Source organism: Pristiophorus japonicus, chromosome 14 (assembly GCF_044704955.1).
Source record: "Pristiophorus japonicus isolate sPriJap1 chromosome 14, sPriJap1.hap1, whole genome shotgun sequence".
NCBI classification, from domain to species: Eukaryota; Metazoa; Chordata; class Chondrichthyes; family Pristiophoridae; genus Pristiophorus; species Pristiophorus japonicus.
In genome coordinates this window covers 163,572,849-163,592,021 of record NC_091990.1, presented here as the reverse complement: position 1 = coordinate 163,592,021, position 19,173 = coordinate 163,572,849, and the positions used below count along the sequence as shown (strand labels likewise).

General features: G+C 44.7%; 1 protein-coding gene across 5 annotated transcripts in view; it reads right to left on the bottom strand.

Annotated features, from left to right (window-relative positions):
- LOC139280184 (anoctamin-9-like) overlaps window positions 1-19,173 on the bottom strand; it is a 242,322-nt gene that overhangs the window by 135,299 nt on the left and 87,850 nt on the right. For 4 of the 5 annotated variants that reach the window (XM_070899766.1, XM_070899762.1, XM_070899763.1 and 1 more), the window contains exons 5-7: window positions 17,018-17,067; window positions 8,130-8,188; window positions 2,617-2,705 (exon numbers count right to left, since the gene is read on the bottom strand). In XM_070899766.1, coding sequence (XP_070755867.1) covers window positions 2,617-2,705; window positions 8,130-8,188; window positions 17,018-17,067 — 198 coding nt within the window. The remainder of the gene's footprint in view (window positions 1-2,616; window positions 2,706-8,129; window positions 8,189-17,017; window positions 17,068-19,173) is intronic. The other variant, XM_070899765.1, reaches the window with a different exon arrangement.

Sequence of the window (19,173 nt, the reverse complement as noted above, 5' to 3'; positions counted from 1 at the left end):
TCAAACAATATTTGATACTGAGCCGCATAAGGAAAGATGACCAAAAGCTTGAACAAGGAGCAACCTAAAGGAGAGGTAGAGAGGTGGGGAGGTTTACGGAGTGGATTTCCAGAGTTTAGGACCTAGGCAGCTGATGGCACGGCCACCAATGGTGGAGCGATTAAAATCGGGGATGCACAAGAGGCCAGAATTGGAGGAGTGCAGATATCTCAGAGGGTTTTAGGTCTGAAGGAGACTAGGGAGGAGATAGGGAGGGGAGAGGCCATGGAGCGATTTGAAAATAAGATTGAGAGTTTTAAAATCAAGGCATTGGTCAACCGATGGCCACTGTAGGTCAGCGAGCACAGGAGTGATGGGTGAACGGGACGGTGCAAATTTGGATATGGGCAGCAGAGTTTTGGATGAGCTTAAACTCAGAGGATGGAAGATGGGAGTTCAGCCAGGAGTTAGAATAGTCAAGTCTAGATGTAACAAAGGCATGCATGAGGGTTTAACCAGCAGATAAGCGGAGGCAAGGGTGGAGTGGCGCGATGTTACGGAGGTAGAAGTTGGCAGCCTTAATGATGGAAGCTCATCTCGGTGTCAAAGATAACATCAAGGTTGTGAATGGTGTGGTTCAGCATCAGACAGCTGCTAGGGAGAGGGATGGAGTTGGTGGCTAGGGAATGGAGTTTATGACAGGGACCGAAGACAATGGCTTCGGCCTTCCCAATATTTATTTGGAGGAAATTTCTGCTCATCCATGTTCTGCTTGAATGTCAGACAAGCAGTGTGACAAATCCGAGATAGTGGAGGGGTCGAGAGAGATGGTGGTGAGGTAGAGATGGGTATTGTCAGCATAGGTGTGGAACTTGACACTGTGTTTATGAAGAATGTTGCCGAGGAGCAGCATGTAGATGAGAAATATTACGGGGGCAAGGATAGATCCTCGGTGGAACTCCAGAGGCAACGGTGCAGGAGCGGGAAGAGAAGCCGTTGCAATTGATTCTCTGGCTACAACTGGATAGATAAGAATGGAACCAGGCGAGTGTAGTCCCACCCAGCTGGACGACAGAGGCGCTTTGGAGGAGGATGGTGTGGTCAACCATGTCAAAGGCTACAGATCCGTCAAGAAGGACGAGGAATGACAGTTTATCGTGGTCAGTCACATAGGATGTCATTAGTGACTTTGATTAGGGCCGTTTCAGTACAGCAGCAGGGTGGAAACCCGATTTCAGGGAAAAGTGGGCACGGATTTGGGAGGTGACAATATGCTCAAGGACTTTGGAGAGGAACAGGAGATTGGAGATGGGGCAGAAGTTTTGAAGAACCAAGGGGTCAAGGGTGGGATTTTTGAGGAGAGTGATGATAATGGCAGATTTGAAGGGGAGGGGGAACCGTTGATAATATCAGTTAACAAGTGGGCCAGGAGGGAAAGTTGTGTGGTCAGCAGTTTGATGGGAATAGGGTCAAGGGAGCAGGAGGTGGGTCTCATGGACATAATGAGCTTGGAGAGGGCATGAGGGGAGATAGAGAAAGGCTAGGGCAGGGGGGAATCTTAGTGGAAGTTTGGCCCGGCCCAATGGAAGGGAGGGAAATGGCAGAGGCAGCTGAACAAATGGTCTCAATCTTTGTGACAAAGATGTCCATGAACTCCTCGCACTTGTTGTTCGAGATGAAGGTGGATGAGGCAGAGGAAAGGGGTTTAAGAAGACAGTTTGTAGTGGAGAAGAGAAGCTGGGGGTTATCTTTGCATTCTAAAATGATCCTGGAATAGTGAGCAGTTTTGGCAGAAGAGAGCAGAACCCGATGGTGCTTTATGTGGTCCAGCCAGATCAGGTGATGAATGGTTAAACCAGTTGTCCGCCATATACGTTCAAGTCTGTGTCCCTTGGGCTTAAGGGAGCGGAAATGAGGGCCATACCAGGGGGAACAACTAGGGTGAGAGAGCGTAATGGTTTTAATGACTCCACAGAATTGGATGAATATCTGGTTAAGAGCATTTAAAAGAAATCTTTCAATTTTCTCTCAGCCTGAAGGCATTGACTCCTTCATGGGGTACAGTTGTACAGATTAGTCACCCTCCTGTACCTGATCCAAATGGCCATTCTGTATGTGAGCCTCCGGTCCTGGCCACCTGACATTCGGTTTCTGTTCGCTGACCAGCTGCCAATTCTGGACGGCCAACAGACCAGGGGCATGCAGATGATACCGAGGAGTTACAATCGTCAGAGTCTCATACTGCTGAGATCAAGGCGATTTGCAGCTCGCCTCAATCCCCTCCTTCCCGATTCCTGGTTTGAATTGAAATAGATTTTAACTGCTTCCACCTGGTGGAAACTGGATGGGGCGGGGGGACAGGGGGACACACAGTTAAAATGTGCTAATATGGGGAAGACCAAAGCCATTGTCTTCAGTTCCCTCCACCCCATACTCCGTTCCCGAGCCACTAACTCCATCCCTCGTCCTGGCCACTGTCTGAGGCTGGAATGCAAGGAACCATGTAACTTCTCCCACTACCTCACTGAATTTGTTTCCTGGCTATTTAACTCTGCCTCATCTTCAGTATTCCAGCAAGAATGAATATATTACTTGATTTTACAGCCATCATCTGATAATGTCTGAACAGTACATCACCTTATTTGATTGATTGGTTGAGTATCACAAAGGGATTTCCAATTAGCCCAGTTACTTTGAAAATTGTGTTCTTTCTTCCAAATTCCTTCCTAAATAAAACAAAATCAGATAGAATTTCAGCTGCTGCTCTTTCTTAAATGCTCAGTCCTTAATGAATTGAGCACTATTTTTAAAGTGGTTTTGATCTCTTGCCATGAATTTCTGAAAGGTTTTCCAGTGTAACACTTCCTTTGCTGGTGTCATCTCCTCTGTTATGTGCATGCCTAGGGCACACAACCATTGTGCAGCTAAATTATGTTAGAAATATTAATGTCCTTTGACAATAGCTGACAGTTGGTAAGTCAGTATGAAGTATTAGAGATTGAGGCCTCCAACTCCAGCCTTGGTATTCAATTACACTCAACTGTCTCTCTTTATGACAGGTTGACAGTTTTGGATGGACAGCCAAAAAACAGCAGGAAATGTAGGCGAAACACTCAGCCGACAGGAGACAGCAAACCTCACCATGCAAATGTTAGAGATTTTTCTGCTTAGCCACCAATCTCTCAATCAGGGTACCTTGTGTTGCACATGAATACACAAAGAATAGAAAATTGAGTTCAAATAAAAAAATAATACACTCTACCCATTATATATTAAAATGAATGTACATATGATTTAAATTGTAATGATTGCAATAAATTTAAATAGAGATTTTTGACAACCTGACAAGTAATACCTTTATTTCAAAAATCATAGCTTAACACATACAGGAACCCACAGCACATCAGCCTGAAGGCCCCTCTGTACCCAGATATTTTAACCCCCACCAATGGCATTACCATTGTTGAATCCCCCTCCATCAACATCCTGGGGGTCACCATTGACCAGAAATTTAACTGGACCAGCCACATAAATACTGTGACTACTCCTCTTTCTGCCATCTTGTTTGTATCCCAATCATTCCCACTAATTTGTAGCACTTAAGGGCTCCACAGGCCATCCTGCCAATTCCATTGGGCTCCCTGGCCAATCATAGGCCTCTTCAACTACTCTGGCCATTTCAATTTTTTCTTCAACCAGCCACGGGTTCTAGGAGAGGGAAATAATCAGGTAGCAATGACACATAAGCAGAGAGAGAGAGAAGGAGACATTGGCAAGGTGGAGAGAAAGAAAGGAGAGAGAGAGAGAGGGAGGCATAGTAATAGTGACAGCTCAGGAAAGATGGGGGAATCAGGGTGAAACAGGTCAGGTGAAGAGTGCTTGGTAGAGAAATTGTAAAAAGTAAAAAGATTCATTTGAATGCATCTCATTGTGTGGTTCCTAAAAATTATATCTACCCAAGTGTACTTATTTTAATGAGTATTAATTAATGCATTTCTGGGTTTAACTTCATTGTTTAGGACTCGGACAAGAAGTTAATTCATTCCACTTAAGGTTGTACTGTGAGTTGTTCGATCTGTGATTTGTTCAATGCATAACTGTTAATATAACTTGAACCATTATGTAAGATGATTTGGAAGAAAACTAAGTTTTAAAAAAATTGTTTCTGGGATGTGGGCGCCGCTGGCAATACCAGCATTTATTGCACATTCCTAATTGCGCTTGAGAAGGTGGTGGTGAGCTGCCTTCTTGAACTGCTGCAGTCCATGTGGTGAAGGTGCTGTTAGGGAGGGTGTTCCAGAATTTTGAACCAGCAACAATGAAGGAACAGCAATATATTTCCAAGTAAGGATGGTGTGTAACTTGGAGGTGGTGGTGTTCCCATGCGCCTGCAGCCCTTGTCCTTCTAGGTGGCAGAGGTTGCGGGTTTCAGAGGTGCTGCCGAAGTTGCTGCCAAAGTTGGCGAGTTGCTGCAGTGCATCTTGTAGATGGTACACATTCAGCCACGGTGCGCCGGTGTTGTAGGGAGTGAATGTTGAAGGTGGTGGATGGGGTGCCAATCAAGTGGGCTACTTTGTCCTGGATGGCATCAAGCTTCGAGTCTTGTTGGAGCTGCGCTCATCCAGGCAAGTGGAGAGTATTCCATCACACTCCTGACTTGTGTCTTGTAGATGGTGTAAAGGCTTTGGAAAGTCAGGAAATAAGACACTTGCTGCAAAATACCCAGCCTCTGACAGTATTTATGTGACTGGTCCAGTTAAATTTCAGCTCAATGGTGACCCCCAGGATGTTGATAGTGGGAGAATCGGCAATGGAAAGTCAAGGGGCAGTGGTTAGACTCTTGCTTGTTGTAGATAGTCAGTGCCTGGCACTTGTGTGGCGCGAATGTTACTTGCCACTTATCAGCCCAAGCCTGAATGTTGTCCAGCCTTGCTGCATGCGGGCATGGACTGCTTCATTATCTGAGGAGTTGCGAATGGAACTGAACACTGTGAAGTCATCAGCAAACATCCCCACTTCTGACATTATGATAGAGGGAAGGTCATTGATGAAGCTGGTTGGGCCTGGGACACTGCCCTGAAGAACTCCTGCAGCAATGTCAGTCTCGCCTCACCTCTGGAATTCAGCTCTTTTGTCCATGTTTGGACCAAGGCTGTAATAAGGTCTGGAGCAGAGCGGAACCCAAACTGAGCATCGGTGAGCAGGTTATTGGTGAGTAAGTGCCGCTTGATAGCACTGTCAGCGACACTTCCCATCACTTTACTGATGATTGAGAGTAGACTGATGGGGCGGTAATTGGCTGGATTGGATTTGTCCTGTTTTTTGTGGACAGGAGATACCTGGGCAGTTTTCCACATTGTCGGGTAGATGCCAGTGTTGTAGCTGTACTGGAACAGCTTGGCTAGAGGTGCGGCTAGTTCCAGAGCACAAGTCTTCAGCATGACAGCTGGGGTGTTGTCAGGCCCCATAGCCTTTGCTGTATCCAGTGCGCTCAGCCGTTTCTTGATATCACATGGAGTGAATCAAATTGGCTGAAGACTGGCTTCTGTGATGGTAGGGTCCTCAGGAGGAGGCCGATATGGCACTTCTGGCTGAAAATGGTTGAAAACCTTGTCTTTTTCACTCGTGTGCTGGACTCCATCATCATTGAAGATGGGGCTATTTAGGGAGGCTCCTTCTCCCATTAGTTGTTTAATGGTCCACCACCATTCACGACTGGATGCGGCAGGACTGCAGAGCTGTGATCTGACCCGTTGATTGTGGGCTCGCTTAGCTCTGTTTATAGCCTGCTGCTTCTGCTGCTTAGCATGCATGTAGTCCTGTGTTGTAGCTTCCCCGGGTTGGTACCTCATTTTTAGGTACACCTCGTGCTGTTCCTAGCATGCTCTTCTGCACTCATTGAACCAGAGTTGGTCCCCTGGCTTGATGGTAATGGTAGAGTGAGGGATAAGCCAGGCCATGAGGTTACAGATTGTGGTGGAATACAATTCTGCTGCTGGCCCACAGCGCCTCATGGATGCCCAGTTTTGAGCTGCTACATCTGTTCTGAATCTATCCCATTTAGCACGGTGGTAGTGCCACACAACACGATGGAGGGTGTCCTCAGTGTGAAGACAGAATTTCATCTCCATAAGGACTGCATGGTGGTCATTGCTACCAATTCTGTCATGGACAGATGCATCTGCGACAGGTAAGGTGGTGAGGATGAGATCAGGTAGGTTTTTCCCTCGTGTTGGTTCTCTCACCACCTCCCGCAGGCCCAGTCTGGCAGCTATGTCCTTCAAGACTCGGTCAGCTCGGTCAGTAATGGTGCTACCGAGTCACTCTTGGTGATGGACATTGAAGTCCACCCAGAGTGCATTCTGTGCCCTTGTTACCCTCGGTGCTTCTCAGTTGGGCACATTATAAACCTTTGATATCAATGCTAATTTCCAGTCCCGTTCCTATGTATAAATATAAGGAAATGGAGCAAAGATTGGTCTGATACTCTATCTATTATATATACATACATATATAAATTCTGAATTTGGAAAATTCAGCTAACATACTGCTTTAATACTGGGTGGTACTTGATATTCATTACTATCGTACAATCTCACTATTTAGTACACCAATTCTGCATTCAGGATAAGAGTGCTAGGTATAGGACATTAACATATATCACTTGTTTCCAGAGTACCAGCATCATACATTCTCATGGTCAGATGCAGAATAAAGCCTCCCCTATACTGTACTATCCAATAATCCTAGGTCAGGTGTAGGATAGGTTAGTCGCACAGTAAAGCTCCTCTATATTCTCCCATAAATCACTTTGCAGGTCAAGCACAGCATGGATTATTTGTAGGATGAAACTTCTTCTACATTTGACCTATCAGACACTCCTAGATCAGGTACAACACAGCTTAGATGCAGATTAAGACGTCTTCTACTCTGAGCATCAATGTGTCTTAGCCCCAGCTCAAAACAGTACCTCTTAATTGCTTAGCCGTTGTGACTCCATCTCGGATTCTTTCCCGATAGCTATTGCAGCCAATCTCAATTGCTTGATATTCAGTGACACTGCTGTTTCATCAATCCAGTTGATTTACTGATATCACCTATTGATCAATCACCACCTTGAACGAGCACTTCCCCCTTTCGAGAATCATTATTGGATGACAATACTAAAAGTGCGAGTGACATGTATCTATGGCACTTGAACTTCCACACATGCACCTTATTCATGACAATAACTTTCTTGGCTTTAACAGGTCTTCTTAATCTTTCATTAGTAATGCATGCAGTATGGAGTACTGGTAAGAACTCCATTATAGGACAGGTATAGTGGACAGCTATGTAACTGCAGCAATACACATTATTTCAATATGGTATTCAGATTGCATTTGCCTTTATTAAGATGAAATTACAAATAAAAAGTTTCTAGTAGCGGTATGACATCACATTATTATTTCTGCCTCCAGTTCTAAGTCTGGTGAAATGTCTTCCAAATTCAATGAAAATAAAGTGGACATTTCTTTAGCTGTTAGATAATTTAATTACAGGCAACTCTCGATTATCTGGGTCCCTCGGGGATCGAGCTATTCCGGGTAAAACGATTTTGCCGCTAGGGCGAGTGCACGTACTTGGCGAGAATGTTTGGGTCCCAAATTTGATGTGGAGAGAAAGGTAAAAACGCGGGCAAGGACACGGTGCACCCTATTGTGTTGGAAGCAGGTATTTTTAAACTCTCTGGAATGGGAACATTCAATAAATCATTCATTGCACCCAGAGCTGCAATTACGCACTGATGTCAGCGCTTTCGTGCAAACAGCGGACGGTGCAGAAAGTGGTCAGCGCAGGACTGTGTGTGGGGTGGGTTTAATGGTCGTGTGTAAGAGCACGTTAAAGAGCAAAAATGAGTAGTTTGGACAGGAGCTTTGCATTGCTTTCTGTTGCAGTTGGGATCAGCTTGTTTTCCGGTGCTGAGATTAGAAAAATAGCGAAATGTCCATCTCGGTGCAGCTGTACACGGGACACTATCACAGTTTTTAAAAAGTGCCGTTGCAACGGGTTCTCCGTTAGATCTGTGTACGGATAATTGAGAGTTGCCTGTATTTAAGATGTTCACAAAAACTCTGCAACCCTTTATCAAAATAAGCATCAGTATTTACCTCGTGAAGTGGGAAGACTGATTGAAATGTCTTGTTTCTCAGTAATTCGGGAAGGCCATCTGTATTCAAGAGAATACATAGTTATGTACAAGCAAAAAGGCAACAGCTTCATAATGGTGCAATGATGAACACCTCAGACCATATAACTGCCTTCAGTCCACAAATCATACTTACCTTGAAAGGCATCTGTGCTCACATTTATTATTGAGAAAACCAGGTGAAAGGTCAATGCCTGTAGTACAGAGCACAAGTAGTGGGTTTTAATAGTCTGTAGGTTGTAGGAGGTAAGGAAGACATGTCCGCGTGCAAGTTAAATGGGTGTGAGGAGTGATGTGATGGGGCCGGTTTGACAAGGTAGGTGAGGTGTGGGGGTGAGGTGAGGTGAGGTGTGGGGGGGGGTGGCGATGTGCACAACAGGACGTAGGTGAATGTACAACTGTACTCACCTTTCCTGACCTGGTCAGCCGTGATTAGGAGATGGACTTGGCAGTGACTGCCACCGACAACAAACCCTGCATGAAAACTCAGATCTAGGAAAAGTTCACTGACCTCTCGAGAGCAACCAACGTGAAAATGCACTGTAGTAAGCATGTCTCCCTGTTACAGATACTTCGTCTTCACTGCATCAAGCACCATCTGCAACTTATCACCCACATGAAAAGATACAATAACTTTGACGACACCCTCTTCCTTCTCTTTCAAGTGTTTCTTTACTCACAGCTAGGCATGTCGTGAAGCAGTGGAAGGCTTAAGTGGTGAGTATTTGATTGCCAGCTGCTGTTCCCTCCCTTATTAAGGGATGCTTTCTAAAACCTGAGTTGCATATCATATGATAGCACATAAAATTCCTTCATTACTTCTTAAAGGAAACTGGCCCACAACCAAAGTCAAGCAATTACCACTTCAATCCCTCAAGGTTCCGGCTACAAATCACAGCCAGTTCTCTCAGGACCTTCTGCCAATATCCACCCAACATCAGTGAGATGGTGGGGATAGTTGACCATTTTCTTTTTCTAAAAGAGTTTACTTATTTTAACTTCAATATGGCCATCTACAGAAGACTACATCTCTCTTATCTATATTGAATGCATAGCCAATATTTGACAATAGCAATGTGATTGGAAGTAAAGAGGGAGAAATTGCCCCTCGCTCCGATTACGGGCAGTAATCTTCCAGGGCTGGGACTTTTAGCGCCTGGCCCGGACGTCCCACCCCCGACGTGGAATTGGGCCTTACGCCCCTCAAAGGAAGCGAAGCTCTGTCCCCGGCGCTCAGCTTCCTTTGAGGGGCACTCCTGGGGCAGTAGCGTGGCGCTGAATCCAGCGCCCCCTGGAGGCACTAACGGGGCTATAAAAAGGAGCATTTTTGACCTCCCCCAGCTACTCTAACAATTCACATCTTAGGCATCCCACTTTGGTTGCCTTAGCAATGCACACCTTGTGAAATCCCACTGCAGCCTGTCTGCTTTGAGTTGATTGTTTTTCTTTCAGAAGTACTATGTGTGACCTTGAGTTTTAACCACTTACATGTTGCTTTTAACAATAACAAATTCAATGTAGATAAAAAATATATTTTTCATCACAATGACCTACAGACATCAGGAACAGTGTCAGCTTTTCTTACAGAAGTGTAGGTTTCCAAACCATGCTAACAGATGCTTCCAAACCATCACAGATCAAGGAGCCTACAATGTATCACGCACTGGGCAATGGCCCAAATCTTCCGGGAAAAATAACAGCGAGTTCATGATGCATGTCATTATTAAGACACAAATCGGCAGCAAGTTCAGGTGAAGAAGAAATATGCCGTGAGTTGCTGGTCAATTTCCGTCACTCCAACGTTTGCCTTCCTCAAATGGCAGCTTGCCCTCAACAACCCTGATATTTTTAATAACTTGCTAGATTTGCACATTACTCTCGAATTAAACTGACTGCAGAAAGTTAGGGATCATACTTAACAGCATAACTACTCTTTTAACAATGTGATCATTGTTAATGCAATGTCAATCAACTACAGCAACTCAGAAAGGGAACCACTTAAAATGTTGAGTCTCATTGCTGCATGTTGCAAATTCTTCTTAGAGATTTAAGAAACTTTTAATTTTTAAATTTGTTCTTACTTTTCCTTTGTCACTTTTTTCTTTCAGCAATCTTTCTTTCCCTCTCTTAATTTTTCTTTTTGTATCTGATTTGACTCCAAGTCACCCTCCTTCTCCGTCGTTCTTGTTTCTTTCTCAATCCTTAAATCTCATTGGTTAAGGAGACACACTGTTGGTCCTGTCATTCATCAAGATTCAAGATCCAAGTTGCCTTTGCCATATCTTTATCAGCCCACACTTCCAGCAACTTACAGGGAAAAATATTTTCGCGTTGAAGGATGCAGGGCAAAGTCTAACAGCACATGGCACAAGTTGCCCTGCTCCAGCAAGATTTGGGCCACTATGCTTGCAAAGGACAATACTTCCCTTAGAGGTATTGAGTACAAAAGCAGGGAAATTATGCTGAACCTTTATAAAGCTCTGGTATAAAGCTCTTATAAAACTGGAGTATTGCGTCCAGTTCACTACACTTTAGGAAGGATGTGAAGGTCCTCGGGAGGTTGCAGAGGAGATATGCCAGAATGGTTCCAGGGATGAGGAATTTTAGCTACAAGGTTAGGTTGGAGAAGCTGGGTTTGTTCTCCTTGGAGCAAAGGAGGTTGAGGGGAAATTTGATAGAGGTGTACAAGATTATGACAGGTTTAGATAAGGTAGACAGTGAATGGCTGTTCCCATTAGCTGATGGTACAAGGATGAGGAGGACACAGATTTAAGGTTTTGGGCAAGAGATACAGGGGGGATGTGAGGAAGAACTTTTTTACGCAGCGAGTGGTAATGATCTGGAACTCGCTGCCTACAAGGGTGGTGGAAGCGGAGGTAATCAATGATTTCAAAAGGAAATTGGATCGGCACTGGAGGAAAATAAACTTTCAGGGCTCCGGGGATAGAGCGGGGGAATGGGACTGACTGGATTGCTCTCAGAGAGCCGATATGGACCCGATGGGCCGAATGGCCTCCTTCTGTGCCGTAATGACTCTATGGGCTGGAAATTTGGTATCGCCCGCTTTAAGGCGCTGACGCGCTAAGGTGGTACCTTTAGCTCCGGGCAATGGCTATCGCCTCAAAGTGCGATATTCAGTTGTATCGCCCCAAGAGGAGAGTGGAGTGCTCAGAGAAGTGATAGCGCAGGAGGCCGACTCAATTTTCTGGCGTTAGGATGCTGGCATCCTGGTGCCAGAAGATGGAAAAAAAAATCCTTGTGAAAATTTCAATAAACTTCACCCAAACCTCCCCACTACTGCAACAAATAAATAGAAGTTGGAAAACTGAAATTTCATCACTTACCTTGCACTCTGGACGATATCGCCTGCCCCAGGATCGACACGGTACTGACTGCTTTCTCCTGCTGGTGTCAGTGCCAGGCGTTAGCGCAGGCGAAAGTAAATATTCCAAACGCATGACTACGGGGGTGTTGCACACTCGGTGATGTCACCGAGTGGCGGCGCTTGCGAGCGCAGCGCAAACTGTCAATGCCTCCACTAAACCTTTACTGAAGTTCGCGGCAGGAGTTGACAGCTAGCGCTTGGGCGGTAGGTGTAGACCTTCACATCCTTCCTAAAGTGTGGTGACCAGAACTGGACACAATACTCCAGTTGTGTCCTAACCAGAGCTTTATAAAGGTTTAGCATAACTTCCCTGCTTTTGTAGCCTTAGTACCCCTCTCTGGTGCTAATGGTGTTGCTAAACAACTGAATTGCTAGCCTATGACTGTCCTCCAAAGGTGCATCAGCTGGACAGAATGCAGCATTGGGTGGCGTGGTTCATTTGGGGACAAGCCACCACAGACAGCACCCATCTGGGCATCACAGTTCCTCATACCAACTTCATGGCCTACATTAAGCAAAATGGTTTGCACTCAATTCATGTTCATGAAAGGGAAAGGGTTTTGAAGGCACATTTAACAATGAAAGAGATGCAGGAGTAACATTTGAGATCAGTGGTGATAGTAGGGAAAAGAATATTAATTAGAAAAGGTTCCGGTTGGGACTATCAAGGGTAAAACATGGTAGCTGCTAACTGGATGTGTGAAAGAACGTGAATAAACTGCGTCTTCAAATAATTGAAAGATTGCACTATGAGAGGAAGGAACATAAGAATTAGGAACAGGAGTAGGCCATCTAGCCCCTCGAGCCTGCTCCGCCATTCAGCAAGATCATGGCTGATCTGGCCGTGGACTCAGCTCCACTTACCCGCCCGCTCCCCATAACCCTTAATTCCCTTATTGGTTAAAAATCTATCTATCTGTGATTTGAATACATTCAATGAGCTAGCCTCAACTGCTTCCTTGGGCAGAGAATTCCACAGATTCACAACCTTCTGGGAGAAGAAATTCCTTCTCAACTCGGTTTTAAATTGGCTCCCCCATATTTTGAGGCTGTGCCCCCTAGTTCTAGTCTCCCCGACCAGTGGAAACAACCTCTCCGCCTTTATCTTGTCTATCCCTTTCATTATTTTAAATGTTTCTATAAGATCACCCCTCATCCTTCTGAACTCCAACGAGTAAAGACCCAGTCTACTCAATCTATCATAAGGTAACCCCCTCATCTCCGTAATCAGCCTAGTGAATCGTCTCTGTATCCCCTCCAAAACTAGTATAGCCTTCCTTAAGTAAGGTGACCAAAACTGCACGCAGTACTCCAGGTGCGGCCTCACCAATACCCTGTACAGGACCTCCCTGCTTTTGTACTCCAACCCTCTTGCAATGAAGGCCAACATTCCATTCGCCTTCCTGATCACCTGCTGCACCTGCAAACTAACTTTTTGGGATTCATGCACAAGGACCCTCAACTTTGCCATCCTCGCCGGCCGTCCGGACACGCCATGGCGTACCATCTTGCCGTCCGGAGGAGGCGGGGGTCCCCGATGGAGGGCACTCTACGCAGGGGTCCTCCCACTATTCATCGGGGACTTGGCCTGGAGGGTGGTGCACGGAGCAGTGCCGTGCAACAAATTTTTAAGCCGGTTCACGGACTCCCAGGCCGCCTGCAATTTCTGCGGTCTGGAGGAGTCCGTGTTCCATGTTTTTATTGAATGCACGAGGTTGCAGCCCCTGTTCCACTATTTGAAGGGGCTGCTCCTGAAATTCTGGCTGCACTTCAGTCCCACTCTCCTGATCTTTGGGCACCCTGTGCGGAGGGGAGCGGGTAGGTCCGAAGGCCTCCTCGTAGGACTGCTCCTGGGCACGGCCAAGGGTGCCATCAGCCGGTCCAGGCAGCGGGCGGTCGAGGGGGTCGTTCAACCTGACTGCCTGCCTCTCTTCCGCTCTTACATCCGGTCCAGGGTGTCCTTGGAGATGGAGCACGCGGTGTCCACCGGTACGCTCGCGGCCTTCCGCGAGAGGTGGGCACCGGAGGGACTGGAGTGCATCATCACGCCCGGCAACCAAATTTTAATTTGATTTTACGTTTTAAGTTAATTTGTTTTAATTGCCGGTGCTTTTAGTGTCCCCTTCCCTTTTATAGGGGGCACTGGGGAAAAATTGTGATTTTAGTGCCCAAAAAAAAACAAAAAAAAAAAAGAAAAAACACAAAAAAAAACAAAAAAGGGGGGAAAAAAAGGGCCTTGTAAATGTCTGGAGTGTCACCCAGGTCGGGTGGCACCGTTTAATGTCTTTATGTTTTGCAGGTAAACTCAAAAGAGTTTCATGCACAAGGACCCCCAGGTCCCTCTGCACCACAGCATGTTGTAATTTCTCCCCATTCAAATAATATTCCCTTTTACTGTTTTTTTTCCAAGATGGATGACCTCACATTTTCCGACATTGTATTCCAATGGGTCAGACCACAATAAGGTTTCTGAACCACCTCCCTCCCCCTAACCCCCGCCCCCCCCCCACCCCCAACCCAAACCCCCACAGTCAGAGAAACTCAGAAGCAGGTATTTCTCCTGGTACTGTATGCCATTATTATTATGGAGGAGGAAGAGCGAAGAAGAGTCAGGCAACATTCTAGTAGAATGCAGCCCACCAGATAATGCCCTCACAATTTTTTTTTACTGACAGCACAGGTCCTACAAGGCCTTGCTGAGAAGTTCTGCATCAGAAGAGTTCACTTCTCAGAAGCTGCAGGAGGACATCTCTGTGACCTGCTGCATGAAGATCTGAAGACTGTCCTGTTCTCTCAGTGGCTATGAAGATGACCACCGGCCTCAACTTTTATTGCTCAGGCTTATTTAAGGCAGCCCTGGGGGATCTTTGCAACTTAAGCCGGGCAGCAGTATGGGCATCCATGCACCAGGTCACTAACGCCTATTGCAACAGCAACACATTTCATAGGCTTTGGCATCACCACGAGGCTGAAGAGGAAAAGGGTCAAACAGTTCTCTGGCGTTACTGGCTTCCCCAGTAAAGGCACCCACGTCACATTGAAGACACTCACAGAGCACCCCCTCACCTATGTGACTAGGAAGGGATTCTCCATGAATGTGCAGGCGGTTTATGACACCATTCAAAGGATTCTTTATTTCAACGCCTGATATGTCTTCATCCTCCTTGGTGTATGGGGGCCCCAGTTTCAAAACCAATTCTGTATATTGTCTTATAAAGCTCTGCTAGATCAGGTGTAGCACAGTTTAGAGCTTCATTGAACATAAGAACATAAGAACATAAGAATTAGGAACAGGAGTAGGCCATCTAGCCCCTCGAGCTTGCTCCGCCATTCAACAAGATCATGGCTGATCTGGCCATGGACTCAGCTCCACTTACCCACCCGCTCCCCATAACCCTTAATTCCCTTATTGGTTAAAAATCTATCTATCTGTGATTTGAATATATTCAATGAGCTAGCCTCAACTGCTTCCTTGGGCAGAGAATTCCACAGATTCACAGCCCTCTGAGAGAAGAAATTCCTTCTCAACTCGGTTTTAAATTGGCTCCCCCGTATTTTGAGGCTGTGCCCCTTAGTTCTAGCCTCCCCGACCAGTGGAAACAACCTCTCTGCCTCTATCTTGTCTATCCCTTTCATTATTTTAAATGTTTCTTTAAGATCACCCCTCATCCTTCTGAACTCCAACGAGTAAAGACCCAGTCTACTCAATCTATCATCATAAGGTAACCCCCTCATCTCCGATATCAGCCTAGTGAATCGTCTCAGTACCCCCTCCAAAGCTGGTATATCCTTCCTTAAGTAAGGTGACCAAAACTGCTCACAATACTCCAGGTGCGGCCTCACCAATACCCTGTACAGTTGCAGCAGGACCTTCATGCTTTTGTACTCCATCTCTCTCACAATGAAGGCCAACATTCCATTCGCCTTCCTGATTACCTGCTGCACCTGCAAACTAACTTTTTGGGATTCATGTACAAGGACCCCCAGGTCCCTCTGCACCGCAGCATGTTGTAATTTCTCCCCATTCAAATAATATTCCCTTTTACTGTTTTTTTTTCCAAGGTGGATGACCTCACATTTTCTGACATTGTATTCCATCTGCCAAACCTTAGCCCATTCGCTTAACCTATCTAAATCTCTTTGCAGCCTCTCTGTGTCCTCTACACAACCCGCTTTCCCACTAATCTTTGTGTCATCTGCAAATTTTGTTACACTACACTCTGTCCCCTCTTCCAGGTCATCTATGTATAATGTAAACAGTTGTGGTCCCAGCACCGATCCCTGTGGCACACCACTAACCACAGATTTCCAACCCGAAAAGGACCCATTTATCCCGACTCTCTGCTTTCTGTTAGCCAGCCAATTTTCGATCCATGCTAATACATTTCCTGACTCCGCGTACCTTTATCTTCTGCAATAACCTTTTGTGTGGCACCTTATCGAATGCCTTTTGGAAATCTAAATACACCACATCCATCGGTACACCTCTATCCACCATGCTCGTTATATCCTCAAAGAATTCCAGTAAATTAGTTAAACCTGATTTCCCCTTCATGAATCCATGTTGCGTCTGCTTGATTGCACTATTCCTATCTAGATGTCCTGCTATTTCTTCCTTAATGATAGTTTCAAGCATTTTCCCCACTACAGATGTTAAACTAACCGGCCTATAGTTACCTGCCTTTTGTCTGCCCCGTTTTTTAAACAGAGGCGTTACATTAGCTGCTTTCCAATCTGATGGTACCTCCCTAGAGTCCAGAGAATTTTGGTAGATTATAACGAATGCATCTGCTATAACTTCCGCCATCTCTTTTAATACCCTGGGATGCAATTCATCACAAGGTTGCTCACATTATGGGCTTATGATCTGAATTAAATTTTGCATTACAGAGTAGAATCAACCAAAAAATAACAGATACGGTTGTATGATTACTGATGGAAATCATTGACATGGAGAAGGAATATAGAAGAGATAAAAGAACTGAGCTCTGGGCAATCCACAAGTTGATAGAAAAAGGATGGTTTATTAACTATAGCACAGATAGACTGATTTGAGAGAAAGTTAGATAGCCATGAACATAACTTGAGTGAAAAACCATATAACCATAGTCAGAGCTGGTTTGGAGATGTCTAAGGCAATGAAAAATGAATCATTAAAGTGTTCAAATGCAAAGTTCCAGATAAGCATACTGTGGGCAAGGTCATCAGTGGAATAGTCAAGCTGAAAACTGTATTGGCCATGAGGGATTAGAACAAACTTTAAACTTTAGAAAGTATGATTTCTCTGTGTCTACCTTGTGAACTGTTGGTACTTTGTATATGGGCAGCTTCAGTTTACCATATAAACATGTTGCTTTCTGTGCAGTGTCTTGTAAATCATACAAACAACTATTTCTGCTTACTGTGTACATTACCATGCTTGTCATAGGAATTCTCTCCATTTACCATATGAACTATATCCTTACCACAGTTTGGTGTAGTCGTCCTCCAAAGAATAAAATGTATAATTCGAATTCTGGAATGAATGCAAAATTAAAATATTATCTTTAGATGCTCAAGTTGGTCTTTAATTGTTTTTCAGACTTTGTAATACTGATTCATTTTTGTATAGAAAATCACAACCAGATTGTGTGAATTAAAGAGGAAATAACCCCCTTTCTCTCTTTCAATTGTGGCCCAATAAGACGATGCTCTGTGCCCAAAGTGCTAATGCACATTGGGTGTAGGCAACCCACATTATCAGACACTAAACCCTGTGTATCTCCATTGTGTATTGCATGACATAATGCAGTGGGGAAGTGCCTGTGGCACAGATAATGTAGTATCACCACCTCAACAGTGCTGCAGTAACTCAGTGCCCAAATTAAACAGGCGCTGGGGAGTGGATCTACGGAAATATATTTTAAAGATGTAATATTCAGCAATATTTTAGAGGATTGCTGAGGAACCGATGACAACATAATTAGGTTAGATGTAAAAATTGAAGCGGGGAAACAGTTAAAAAGAAAGCAAATTTCTTCAATATAAAAAGGAAAGCAGCACAGATAAAGAAGAACAACTGGCAGATAAGATAGTGACAAACAGCGGGAAAAAAGTTAAAACAGGAGATGATTATGGTATCGATTCGACATATCAGCACAAGAAGTAAAGTGGTGCAGGAATTCCTTGGATGAGTAGAGAAATTAAAATTAAAATGGAATTTGAAGAGAAAGAGGTGCATGACAAATCCCTCCAAAATACAAATGAAATATAACAAGAAAATAGAGGAGAAGCAAAAGAATTTGAACGGTTAAGAGGGAATGAAGAAAGGCTGTCAGGGAACATCAAGAAGAATATTAAAGGATTTTATAGACATATAGAAGTTAAAGAATAATTAAAGAAAGAGTAGGTCGAATAAAGAAAAAACGGAAATCTTCTCATAGAGTATGATAGAACAGTGGAGATATTAAGAGGGGGGGGTGAACTTTTCCAGGGTTTCTGCAGCTCTTCCACAGAAGCTATGAAGAACAGTTGGGAGAATCCCATTGGAAATTCTCCCCCTAAATGAGCCCTGTACTTTGCCATGGTTTTCACAGAAGAGTGACAGTGGAAATGAAAGGGTACAAAAGGAGATGGATGGTACAGCAATACAATAGAACAGGTATCAATAAGGACTGAAAAACTCGGTGGAACGCAGAAACAGAAAAGGACTGGGCCCTGAACGCATGCATCCTAGAAAGCTGAGGGAAACAGAGGAAGGGAGGATATAACAAAGGCTTTGCCCACAATCTTTCAAACATCCTCGGATATTGAAGTTGTACCAGAGGACTAGAGGGCTGAAAGTAAAAGGGAGAAAGAGACAAATAGGAAAACTATAAACCAGTCTGCCTAATAGCAGTAGGTAAGCTTCCAAAGGCCATAATACAGGACAAAAATCAATACTCACTTAGAAAAACATGGACGAATTACGGGCAGTTGGCATGGATTTGTTAAAGGCAAGGTATGGCTAAAAAAAATGATAGCGTTCTTAAGGAAATAACAGTATATTGATTAAGGAAACGCAGTGAATGTTGTCCAAATACTTTTTTAAAAGGTGTTTTATAGCAATGATTAATGGGTGCCAGACTGGAGTGATAAACAGTGGTGTCCCCCATGATTCTCTTCTCAAAAGATATGGACTAAACTTTCCACTATGATCGCTATCACCCCAAAATGGGCGATATTTCTGGCGTTAGTGTTATTTTTATTTTTCAGGATCACTGGAATATCGCCCATTTTAAAATCTGCTAGTTTCGCCTTTTTAATTTGGCTGACAGTCTTAGCGATGTATTCAGTCATACAAGGCTGGCGTCCATAGCAATGGCCGTTCTGCGCATGCGCGTTTTTTTTCAGGCAAAGAACTTTGCCCGCATTTTGGGAGGTCAGGGGTCATCTGCGAATGCTCAGAAGGCAAAGGGAGGGAGAGAGAGAAGGAAGGTTTGTGTGGAGTCATTTTTTGAAGGAATTGATAATCAGATAAGATGGAGATGGAGCACGAGGAGTCGCGAGACAGTGTTGAGGTGGTTGCAGGGAGAAGCAGGGCAAAAGGCCTTAGTCCATGAGGTGGAGACTCGGTGGGGCCAATTAACTCGAGGTGGGCATG